The sequence below is a fragment of the Haematobia irritans genome, chromosome 2 (assembly GCF_050003625.1).
Source record: "Haematobia irritans isolate KBUSLIRL chromosome 2, ASM5000362v1, whole genome shotgun sequence".
NCBI classification, from domain to species: domain Eukaryota; kingdom Metazoa; phylum Arthropoda; class Insecta; order Diptera; family Muscidae; genus Haematobia; species Haematobia irritans.
The window spans coordinates 38,122,650-38,135,976 of record NC_134398.1 but is presented as its reverse complement, the minus strand read 5'-3'; the positions used below and the strand labels follow the sequence as shown (position 1 = coordinate 38,135,976).

At 25.5% G+C, this 13,327-nt stretch overlaps 1 protein-coding gene across 6 annotated transcripts in view; it reads left to right on the top strand.

The window, feature by feature from the left end:
- The window catches only part of LOC142223965 (uncharacterized), a 136,923-nt gene that overhangs the window by 79,681 nt on the left and 43,915 nt on the right, over positions 1-13,327 (top strand). For all 6 annotated transcript variants that reach the window (XM_075293765.1, XM_075293768.1, XM_075293767.1 and 3 more), the window contains exon 3: positions 8,110-8,171. In XM_075293765.1, the coding sequence (XP_075149880.1) occupies positions 8,110-8,171 (62 nt within the window). The remainder of the gene's footprint in view (positions 1-8,109; positions 8,172-13,327) is intronic.

The window sequence follows — 13,327 nt, the reverse complement described above, 5'->3', positions numbered from 1 at the left end:
GTGAGATAACACGGCCATTGAATTTGTTGCGCAAAAGAGCCATTGTTTCGTTAGCTGTGTGGCAAGTGGCACCGTCCTGCTGAAACCACATATCGTCCACATCCATATCTTCCAATTCAGGCCATAAAAAGTTCGTTATCATCTCACGATAGCGAACACCATTCATAGTAACTGCCTGACCGGCCTCATTTTGGAAAAAATACGGCCCGATGATGCCGCCAGCCCATAAACCGCACCAAACAGTCACTCTTTGTGGGTGCATTGGTTTTTGACAATCACTCTTGGATTCTCATTCGCCCAAATGCGGCAATTCTGTTTATTGACGAATCCACTGAGGTGAAAATGTGCCTCATCACTGAAGATGATTTTCTTCGAAAATTGATCATCCACTGTTGCCATTTCTTGGAACCATTCTGCCCATTCACGACATTTGGAATGGTCAAGAGGCTTTAGTTCTTGAGCCAATTGCACCTTGTAAGCGTGTAAATGCAAGTCTATATGCATAATGTTCATCAACGACGAGCGTGAGAGGTGCAATTGTTGGGCACGACGACGAGTTGACATGGACGGCTCTTCAGCCACACTATCGCGAATAGCAGCAATATTTTCTGCAGTACGAGCTGTACGAGCATGCACTGGTGTTCTCACATCTTCTACAGACCCGGTTTGCTCGAATTTTTCTACGATTTTTGCGATTGTACGCACATTTGAACGATCAAATTGACCAAAAAAATCACGAAGTGCTCGATATGCATTTTGATTTGAACGCCCAGCGCTTTCAGAAGCAGTAAATTTACATGAGGAAATCATTGCAATTTTAGTGCGCTTAAGAATGCACATAAATATTTCGAATAATAGCGTCAAAGTACTGTCAGATAAAGGTAAAATACTGTCTTTTCTATAATTATACTAGGTGGGCCCGCTTCGCGTTGCTGGTCCCATGAGAACACAGAATGTGTTGAGTCCACAGAAAACGTCCTTATACTTCAAATACAAGAATTCAACTAAATTACCAGTATTTTTATGCCCACCACCATAGGATGGTAATAGAGGTATAATAACATAAGTTTGCCATTCCGTTTTTAGCACATCGAGCTATTGGTTTCCGACTATATAAAGTACATACATTTTTGATCGTGGAGAAATTCTAAGATGATATACCGATGTCCGTCTGTCTCGACGTCTGTTGTAATCACGCTACATCATTCAATAAGAAAGGTATCTTGCTGAATTATTGCACAAACTTGTTTTTTTTTATATCCAAGCAGGTCACGCTCAAAGATGGGCTATATAGGTCCAGGTTTCGACATAGCCATCCCCCGATATGACTAATTATGGGCATGGAATCCGCAATGTTTATCCGATTTGCTTAAATTTTGTATCGGTCCATGTTTTGATATAGCCCCCATATAGACCGATCTTCCGATTTGACTTCTTAGATTAGATAGAGAGGTTTATAAAGTGCTGTGCCAAATTTGTTATATATACACGCAAAGAAAAAAAAACGTTTGGAAAACGTGTACCGAAAACGTTTTTCTTTTGTTAGGGTTTTTTGAATTGCTTCGAAAAGTATACACTTTAATCACTCAAAAAATTCGTTTGTTACAAAATTTTTATTTTTTCAATAAAAAAGTTATTTTTGAACCAACAACACAGTCCATTTCGTTCATATCAAACACTGACTTTAGGTCTTTAATAAGACACATTTTACAGTTCATTGTAAAAATTTAATATAGTAGAATGTAATGTTGAACATTTTTTCGGAATCTTCCGACCATATCTGGAATATATGTAAAAAAAAACCTTGGTCGAAGCAGGGATCGAACCCACGACCCATGGCATGCAAGTCGGACGTAGTAACCACTGCTCCACGGTGCCTAACTAAATGTATTTTTCTGTTAAATAAACTTTGTTTGTTTGGCTCGTGGGCGCCGCAAGCTATGCTATATAAATATAACTTATATGGGTAATTGTTTATTGATGACAAAAACGGCTACATAGCTCAGTGGATAGTGTGTTGGCTTACAAATTGCGTGGTCCGTGGTTCGATTCTCCGTCCAGGCGAAAGGTAATTTAAAATTTATAAAATCGTATAATTTCTTCTACATTGTTTGTATTACAGAAAAAGGTGCTAATAACTAAAAAACTTCGTGGAAGTGAGAAAGATGTAAGGGGAAATACAATTAGCTAGAAACAAAATTTTTTTGAGGTCTTTATGAAATTGTTTTTACATCCTGGAAAAGAATAAACGTTTATCACAAAAAGTATATACTTTTTTTCCAAATACACTTTCTTTCAACGAAAAGCAAATGAGAAACGAACTTGGTTTGTCTAAAATTTCGTTTGGGATGAAAGAATTATTTTTTTGCGTGTAGGACCATGTTTTCATTCAGAGACCATATAGACCTATAGAGCTCCCGATTTAACTTCTTGAGGGCATGGAAGCCATGATTTTCATCCGATTTGCTTGAAATTTGAAATCTAGCGGTACTTTAAGCCCATGTTTTGCTGTAGCGGCCATATAGAACGATGTCCGATGTTTCCTCTTAAGGGCATAGATGCCGCCCAGATCATTTTCCGACAGGGATCCAATCAAAATTGAGCTCAAATAATTTTCAATATTAATAAATATAAAATACAAAAATCGAGGAATTTTGCAATAATAAAAAAAAACTCAATGTTAATATAATATCTCTGAATTTCCATGGTGGTGGGTATTTAAGCATCGGCCGGGCCGGGCCGAACTTAACTTTGCTCTTACTTGTTACTAATATCTCTTCGCACAATATCGTTCGTTCGTAAAAAGTCTTGATGAAAAAAACCACAAAAAGCTCTTACTTACAGGAATGCAAAAGAAGATGCACACGCCTACTCTAGTGCACAAAAAGTGCGCTAAATCCAGCACTACCATATTTTAACTAATTTTTGTCGGGCGTTCAATAAAAAAACAAGTATATACGGACTTAAATTCGTTCGAGCCGAATCTTAAATACCCACCACCATGAATCCAAAAATATAATTGTTTTCTTACACAGTTAAACTATTGCTTAATTTAACTTATTTGTATTGGCAAAAAATTATTTGTTTGTAGTTAAATTGGTGTCGCCCGACGCCGATTTTAGCCGCCGCCGACCCTCTTTTGCCAGTCGACGCCTCCGCCGAATATGACGACTCATCTCGACTTAAAATTTGCCACTAATTAATTAAATTTTGAATTAAAGCAGAAAAAATGTACACTGAAAAAACAGTGAACCCACCAGGAAGAAAACTTTCGGTTAATTTTAGAAAATTTTGAATATTTGTAGAAAATTTTAACTAAACTGTATTACAAACGTTGGTATCACTCCGATGTCATAAAAATAAGGAAATATTTTTCGACAAATTCAAGAAAATTTATTAGACATAATTAAGTTTTTTTACTTGTTAAAGAAAATTTTGTAGTTTGAAGGAAAAACTTGGAGTTCAAAATTGCAAGAATGTCTTTAGTGACATACGAAGTTCATGATGGACACATTTTTGGTAAAATTTACAAATTAAAAGAAATTCTGAACTATGTTGTTGAAGACACAAATTTAGTTAATCTTTATGCTTCATTGGAGTATATTTTTTTCCTCGGTTTTAGTTAATTTAACTAACGTACACAAAAAATTATTAGAGTAAAGGAAACTTTCTTCAAATATAATAATTCCATAAACTAAAATAAAGTTAAATTGGCTTTAGTGAAATAGAGAGTTCACTTTTTTTGAGTGTATTAAGGGTAAATACATATACGGCGTAGCCGTTAAGTCGCCGCCGCCGAAGGCAAACATTTAGTGTCAGCCACCGCCGACAAAAATGGGTCGTCTTCATTCTCTGCTAAACGTTTTAATTGTAACCAGAAATCAATTATTCGAATCCCCTAAACTAAGAATGGACACGATATTGTCATCAAGATGATACTTCAACATCTGGGAATCTTTATAGATAGCAAATTGACTATAAAGGAAATTTTATTTCTATAGAACCTTTTACCAAAATTTTATTTCTATAGAAAATTTTATGAAAATTATATTTCCAACAAAAAAAAAAATTCTCAAAATATTATTTTTAAAAAAATTTTGTCAAAATGTTATTTCTACAGACAATGCTGTCAAAATTTTATTTCTGTAGCAAATTTTGTCTCAAAATTTTTTTCTATAGAAAATGTTGTCAACATTTTATTTCTTTAGAAAATTGTATTTCTATACAAAATTTCGTCAACATTTTATTTCTGTACAAAATTTCGTCAACATTTTATTTCTATACAAAATTTCGTCATTTTATTTCTATAAAAAATTTCGTCAACATTTTATTTCTATACAAAATTTCGTCAATATTTTATTTCTATAGAAAATTTTGTCAAAAACTTATTTCTATAGAAAATTTTTGCCAAAATTTTATTTCTATAGAAAATTTTGTCAACATTTTATTTCTATACAAAATTTCGTCAACATTTTATTTCTATAAAAAATTTCGTCAACATTTTATTTTTGTATAGAAAATTTTGTCAAAAACTTATTTCTATGGAAAATTTTGTCAAAATTATATTTCTATAGAAAATTTTGTCAAAATTTTATTTCTATAGAAAATTTTGTAAAAATTGTATTTCTATAGAAAATTTTGTCAAGATTTTATTTCTATAGAAAATTTTGTCAAAATTTTATTTCTATAGAAAATTTTGTTAAAATTTTATTTCTATAAAAAATTTTGTCAAAATTTTATTTCTATAAAAAATGTTGTCAAAATTTTATTTTATAGAAAATTTTGTTAAAATTTTATTTCTATAGAAAATTTTGTGAAAATATATGTTTTTAGAAAATTTTGTCAACATTTTATTTCTATAGAAAATTTTGTCAAAATTTTATTTCCATAGAAAATTTTGTCAAAATTTTATTTCTATGGAAAATTTTGTCAAAATTATATTTCTATAGAAAATTTTGTCAACATTTTATTTCTACGAAAATTTTGTCAAAATTTTATTTCTATAGAAAATTTGGCAAAATTTTATTTTTATAGAAAATTTTGTTTAAATTTTCTTTTTATAGAAAATTTTGTTAAAATTTTATTTCTATAGAAAATTTTGTCAAAATATATTTTTTTAGAAAATTTGTCAAAATTTTATTTTTATAGAAAATTTTGTCAATTTTTTTTCTACGGAAAATTTTCTCAAAATTTTATTTCTATAGAATATTTTGTTAAAATTTTATTTCTATAAAAAACTTGTCAATATTTTATTTCTATGGAAAATTATGTCAAAATTACATTCTTAAGAAAATTTTGTAAAATTTTTATTTCTGTAGCCATTTGGTTTTTCAAAATTTTATTTCTATAGAAAATTTTGTGAAAATTATATTTCTAAAAAATTTTGTCAAAAACTAATTTCTATAGAACTTTTTTGTCAAAATATTATTTTTTAAAAAATTTTGTCAAAATTTTTTTCTATAGCAAATTTTTTCTCAAAATTTTGTTTCTATAGAAAATTTTGTCAAAACACTATTTCGTAGAAAGTTTTGTCAAAATTTTATTTCTTTAGAAAATTGTATTTCTATACAAAATTTCGTCAACATTTTATTTCTATAGAAAATTTTGTCAAAAAATTATTTCTATGTAAAATTTTGTCAAAATTATATTTCTATACAAAATTTTATTTCTACAGAAAATTTTGTCAAAAACTTATTTCTATGGAAAACTTTGTCAAAATCTTATTTCTACGGAAAATTTTGTCAAAATTATATTTCTATAGAAAATTTTGTCAAAATTTTATTTCTATAGAAAATTATGTCAAAATTTTATTTTTATAGAAAATTTTGTTAAAATTTTATTTTTATAGACAATTTTGTTAAAATTTTATTTCTATAGAAAATTTTGTCCAAATTTTATTTTTATAGAAAATTTTGTTAAAATTTTATTTTTATAGAAAATTTTGTTAAAATTTTATTTCTATAAAAAATTTTGTCAAAATATATTTTTTAGAAAATTTTGTCAAAATTTTATTTCTATAGAATATTTTGTAATTTTTTTTTTCTACGGAAATTTTTCTCAAAATTTTATTTCTATAAAAAACTTGTCAATATTTTATTTCTATAGAAAATTTTGTTAAAATTTTATTTCTATAGAAAATTTTATTTTTTTTTGTCAAAATTTTATTTTTATAGAAAATTTTGTTAAAATTATATTTTTATAGAAAATTTTGTGAAAATTTTATTTCTTTAGAAAACTGTATTTGTATACAAAAAATTTTGTGAAAATTATATTTCTATAGAAAATTTTGTCAAAATTTTATTTCTATTGAAAATTTTATTAAAATTTAGTTCTATAGAAAATTTTGCCGAAATTTTATTTTTTTCAAAATTTTGTCAAAATTTTATTTCTATGAAAAATGTTGTCAAAATTTTATTTTATAGAAATTTTTGTTAAAATTTTATTTCTATAGAAAATTTTGTCAAAATATATGTTTTTAGAAATTTTTGTCAACATTTTATTTCTATAGAAAATTTTGTCAAAATTTTATTTCTATGAAAATTTTGTCAAAATTTTATTTTTATAGACAATTTTGTTAGAATTTTATTTTTATAGACAATTTTTTAAAATTTTATTTTTATAGAAAATTTTGTCAAAATATATTTTTATTTTAGAAAATTTTGTCAAAATTTTATTTCTATAGAAAATTTTGTCAATTTTTTTTTTTCTACGGAAAATTTTCTCAAAATTTTATTTCTATAGAAAATTTTGTCAAAATTTTTTTTATATAGCAAATTTTTCCTCAAAATTTTATTTCTATAAAAAACGTGTCAATATTTTATTTCTATAGAGAATTTTGTTAAAATTTTATTTCTATAGAAAATTTTTGTCAAAGTTTTATTTCTATAGAAAATTTTGTCAAAATGAAAATGAATCGCCTTTTTTTCATTTTTTTTAAGAATTTCGAAACAGTTCATCAACAATAGCCTTGCCACCTTTTACACTTTCCAAGGATTATAAATTAAACGGAGTCTACTTTATATATTTTGTAATTTTTTTTTAATATTTTGTAATTTTTTTTTTCTACGGAAATTTTTCTCAAAATTTTATTTCTATAAAAAACTTGTCAATATTTTATTTCTATAGAAAATTTTGTTAAAATTTTATTTCTATAGAAAATTTTATTTTTTTTTGTCAAAATTTTATTTTTATAGAAAATTTTGTTAAAATTTTATTTTTATAGAAAATTTTGTGAAAATTTTATTTCTTTAGAAAACTGTATTTGTATACAAAAAATTTTGTGAAAATTATATTTCTATAGAAAATTTTGTCAAAATTTTATTTCTATTGAAAATTTTATTAAAATTTAGTTCTATAGAAAATTTTGCCGAAATTTTATTTTTTTCAAAATTTTGTCAAAATTTTATTTCTATGAAAAATGTTGTCAAAATTTTATTTTATAGAAATTTTTGTTAAAATTTTATTTCTATAGAAAATTTTGTCAAAATATATGTTTTTAGAAAATTTTGTCAACATTTTATTTCTATAGAAAATTTTGTCAAAATTTTATTTCTATGAAAATTTTGTCAAAATTTTATTTTTATAGACAATTTTGTTAGAATTTTATTTTTATAGACAATTTTTTAAAATTTTATTTTTATAGAAAATTTTGTCAAAATATATTTTTATTTTAGAAAATTTTGTCAAAATTTTATTTCTATAGAAAATTTTGTCAATTTTTTTTTTCTACGGAAAATTTTCTCAAAATTTTATTTCTATAGAAAATTTTGTCAAAATTTTTTTTATATAGCAAATTTTTCCTCAAAATTTTATTTCTATAAAAAACGTGTCAATATTTTATTTCTATAGAGAATTTTGTTAAAATTTTATTTCTATAGAAAATTTTTGTCAAAGTTTTATTTCTATAGAAAATTTTGTCAAAATGAAAATGAATCGCCTTTTTTTCATTTTTTTAAGAATTTCGAAACAGTTCATCAACAATAGCCTTGCCACCTTTTACACTTTCCAAGGATTATAAATTAAACGGAGTCTACTTTATATTTATATTGTTTTGTCATTTCCAACTCTATAAATTAATAATTTTTCTTTTTTTTTTCTTTTTCATTTCAGTTGCTGGGAAGATATTTATTGGAATTGTTTCGAGGAAAAATTTTGCTATGATGAAACAATAGGTAGGTAACTATCAACACGAACATATATTTATCGACAAAATCGCCTATGAATATTCATCCCATTGTATGTTTCTTGTGTCTGAGCAACAACCACTATCACATTTAGTTATTAATCATTCAATTACCTTCATTAGGTCTTTACGTTGTATAATAAAATATAATATTGTGGATTGTAGACATTTCCGTAAGTTCACCTGTGTATGTGGTTATCAATAATTACCTATTAAGAAAATTGAATTCGGAAGCCGTTGGCGACCTTGCGTTTTGAGTAGTAAATCCATTCACGTACAATTTATGTAATTTTTTTCGTATAATCAAAATTCACGCCCATGAGGGAAATACCATAAAATAAAACTAAATTTCTTTTAGTGCATAGCACAAATGGGTATTGCACTGGGCGACAGAGATTTTTTCAGCGAGTACATTTGGGGGTGGTTTGATAAATATTTAGAATTCAATAAAAGCAAGTATACATATCGGACACGAAGCGATGTATTTTTTTGCATATAGTCTCCCGTTTATTCGATACATTTGGTACCACTACCACGGTTGCCACAGTAGGTACAATTCTACCAAAAACAGTAGATTTTTTACTGTTTACTATAAAAATAAAATTTTGACAAAATTGTTTAAAGAAATGAAATTAAAAAAAAATCTATAGAAATAAAATTTTTGTTGTTTTTGATTTGGTTCACTTTTGGGTGTAGTGAACTGCCTGAATTTATTCTGATAATTGGTTGATAGTTTTGCTGCAAGTGGAGGATGCCGATGAGGAATGTGGTAATTCCGAAACAGCTGTACATCCAACCATCTTGCAGTCTATAGGGCTTTGCCCAAATAAATTTGACAAACATTCTTTTCCTCTGTTGGTTAAGCTACACTTGTAGTTTAGTCAATGCATGGTTTTAAGCTGAAATCAAAAACAACAACAATGATTAAAGAAAGAAACCAACAATAACAAAACAAAACGAAATAAAATTTTCACAAAATTTTCTATAAAAAATAAAATTTTGACAAAACTTTCTATAGAAACAAAATTTTGACAAAATTCTCTGTAGAAATAAAATTTTGACAAAATTTTCTGCAGAAATAAAATTTTGACAAAATTTTCTGTAGAAATAAAATTTTGACAAAATTTTCTGTAGAAATAAAATGTTGACAAAATGTTCTATAGAAATAAAAATTTGACAATATTTTCTGTAAAATAAAATTTTGAAAAAATTTTCTATTAAAATAAAATGTTGACAAAATTTTCTATAGAAATAAAATTTTGGCAAACTTTTCTATAGAAATAAAATGTTGGCCAAATTTTCTATAGAAATAAAATTTTGACAAAATTTTCCTATATAAATAAAACTTTGACAAAATTTTCTTATAGAAATAAAATTTTGGCCAAATTTTCTATAGAAAAAAAATGTTGACAAAATTTTCCTATATAAATAAAATTTTGACAAAATTTTCTTATAGAAATAAAAATTTGACAATATTTTCTGTAGAAATAAAATTTTGACAAAATTTTTTATTGAAATAAAATTTTGACAAAATTTTCTATAGAAATAAAATTTCTTTTCTATAGAAATAAAATTTTGAAAAAATTTGGTATAGAAAGAAAATTTTCACAAAATTTTGTATAGAAATAAAATTTTGACAAATTTTTCTATAGAATTAAAATTTTGACAAAATTTTCTATAGAAATAAAATTTTGACAAAATTTTCTATAGAAATAAAATTTTGATAAAATTTTCTAGAGAAATGAAAGTTTGAGAAAACTTTCTATTGAAATGAAATTTGAGAACATTTTCTATTGAAATGAAATTTGAGAAAATATTCTATACACTAAAATTTGGCCAAATTTTTAATAGGAATAAAATTTTCACAAAATTTTCTATAGAACTAAAATGTTGACAAAATTTTCCATAGAAATAAAATTTTGACAAAACTTTCTATAGAAATAAAATTTTGATACAATTTTCTTCTAGAAATAAAATTTTGATAACATTTTCTTATAGAATTAAAATTTTGACAAACTTTTCTATAGAAATAAAATTTTGACAAAATTTTCTATAGAAATGAAATTTTGAGAAAATGTTCTATATAACTAAAATGTTAACAAAATTTTCCATAGAAATAAAATTTTGGCAAAATTTTCTATAGAAATAAAATTTTAACAAAAATTTCTATAGAAATGAAATTTTGATCAAATTTTCCTATAGAAATAAAATTTTGACAAAATTTACCTATAGAAATAAAATTTTAGCAAATTTTCTATAGAAATAAAATTTTGACAACATTTTCTAGTGAAATTCAATTTTGACAAAATTTTCTAGAGAAATTAAATTTTGATAGATTTTTCTATAGAAATAAAATGTTGACAACATTTTCTAGAGAAAAGTAATTTTGAGAAAACTTTCTATTGACATGAAATTTTGAGAAAATTTTCTATAAATAAAATTGGGCCAAATTTTGTATGGAAATGAAATTTTCTAATATTTTTTTTTTAATTATTTCAATTGCATTAATTTAATATTTATTTATTACATAAGATATCCCAAGTAGTGCCGCCTTTGCTCACTTGATATCTTGCAGTTGGAGATCTTTATATGTTTTATTTATTGTTGCAATCACATTCATTTCAGAATATTAAAATTCATAGGACGTCGATTCCATTGATCTCCACCTTCTTGGTATATACCATTCTTTGTAATTTTTAACACCATTTCACAGACATATTTGTCCACATTTCACAATACCACAATAATAATAATGAGAAATTAGTATTCGTGACATTGCTTCACCACGTATATCAAATGATCTGAACTGCTCGATTCATATTTTTATAGATTTTTTTATTTATTGCCAATACTTAATCAAGATTTGAAATATATTCATTGATGAATTGAAAATATAAAAATATGCAAATATTACTAGTGGTTCATGTGGGTACCTAGTTCAATTTGCTCCGTGATGAAGCTATTGAAGGTGGTATATTGCGAACAAGTAGTGATCACAGTTGATTTCTAATAAATTTATCCAAATATCAAAACACATTAAAATTATATTGAAGTCCCAGAGTAACTGATTGGTTCTTGCGAATTTTAGTCAGGGGATTTTATTTGTTTAAATATATTCAAATAGTCATCTAACTTAATATAAATATATTAAGAATAATACAAATATAGATCTAATAATTATCAGGTGTGAATGTGGCGAATCTGTCGTATTTTTTTTTTCAACAATGAGACGAACTTTTCTATGACTTGGCAAACACTTGTTAACAGTAAAGAAGGTGTTTCCAATGCACATACATGTCGTCATGATTTGCAAATTACTCTCCAATGGCTGATTCATATAATAGTACAATAGGTTTGTTTTGTTTTTAATGCTGCACAAGATCGCGAAAGTCTGATATTCCAGCAGGGGAAGTTTAAATTCACATTGTATAATTTAATAACCCAGCAAACACAAATGGAAGTTGTTCCACAAACATTTCTTTATAAGAGCATCCCGGGATCCTCCACCTATTTTTTCCGATGAAGTTTTTTTTTTTGGAGCAGTCTTAGAAAATACGCTATTTGACGGTTTAAATTCAAAATCTAAATTTTGGACATTTAAATGTCGCAAAAATAAAATTAAAAATTTCACCTATTGACTTTTTCACTTTGCTTATTTTTTTATTCATACTAATAAAGAACATCTCGAGAAGTAGTTAGAATGTTATGTCTTGGTGTCATATTACGACCATATCAAAAACTTTTGAATTGACGTTTCGGCGATTCGTTTTCAATGGCTTTCTCTTATGGTGCCAACAAACCTGTAAAAATGTAATAAAAATATTGATAAAAGTAAAAAGTGATATTGGCAATTTTTTTTTTTTAAATTTCTTGATTCAAATGAACATCCAAGGCACAACTTCTAAAACAATGCAAAGGATTCAAAAATGAAGAATGTCTGTCCTATGACAAGCTCATCTCAAAAATCATTGGAGATTATCCAAATTTGCACTGCATCCAAACTACTTTTTTGGAAGCTCGTTTTTGCTGGAAAATGTTTTATAATTACGATGTAAAGTTAACTAAAATTACTTAAAGTAAATAAATCTAGAAGCAAATAATAAAAAAAAAGTTTATAACACATAATACAATTTAGGTAATAGATACCGATAAAAATACATAAATAAATAAAATTGAATGATATTTAAAATTTTAACAATATAAGATTTACAGATTTAATTAATATTAAAATTATATTTGCAAAAAATATTAAAAAATCAAAATAATTTATAATAACAACTAAATAAATGATATGTAGCATCATTTAATATTTATTTCGTACATACGAAAAAATAATTATTTAACGATTTCATATCTTGACAGTGTTGCCAGGTTGGGGGTTTTCCCCCCAAATTTAGGGGTTTTTTACACGTTTAGGGAGATTTTTAGGGATAACATTAATTTGGAGGGATTTTTGGGGGTAAAAAATTATTTTAGACCCTATAAAGTGGAGCAATTCTCAACAAAATTTGGAACAATTCTGGCATGAATTTTGAAAAAAATGAGGGAAGTCAACCCATGTTCTTAAATACAAGCAAGTAAGCAATGACATTCTGTTTTAAACGCATCTGTTGAAGGGGCATTTTTAATATTTGATACAATTAAAAACAAATTAAGAAATGGCATTGAAACATTAAATTATTGGTCTCATAATTTCACGCCTACAATTTTGGCGAATAATGTATATATTTACTGAACTTTAATTTTTGTTTATTTTTTATTTCTATTATTTATACTTTATAAGCCGCTGTTTTAATTAATTTGATTTGAAAGATTTATACATTGAATTATATTGTTTTGTCTGCTCTTTATATTTATATACATTTTGTATTATTATACCCATAGAAAAATTACTTTCCTCAGGAACGAAATTTTAGACAAATAAACCCGAATTTGTGAAAAGTGGTATAATGATGTTATCTACTGACTTTTATTTACTTCAAAAGAAATTTTGTTCTTCAGAAAAAAAAAAATCGTTCAGTATATATATTTGTGTTAAATTTAATTTGTAAAGTGTATCATTGCAGGATTTTTTAACGAAATTTGGGACACCTTTTTGACTTATTAACATTCTTAAATTTTTTGGGGGTTTTTGAAAAAAGTTTA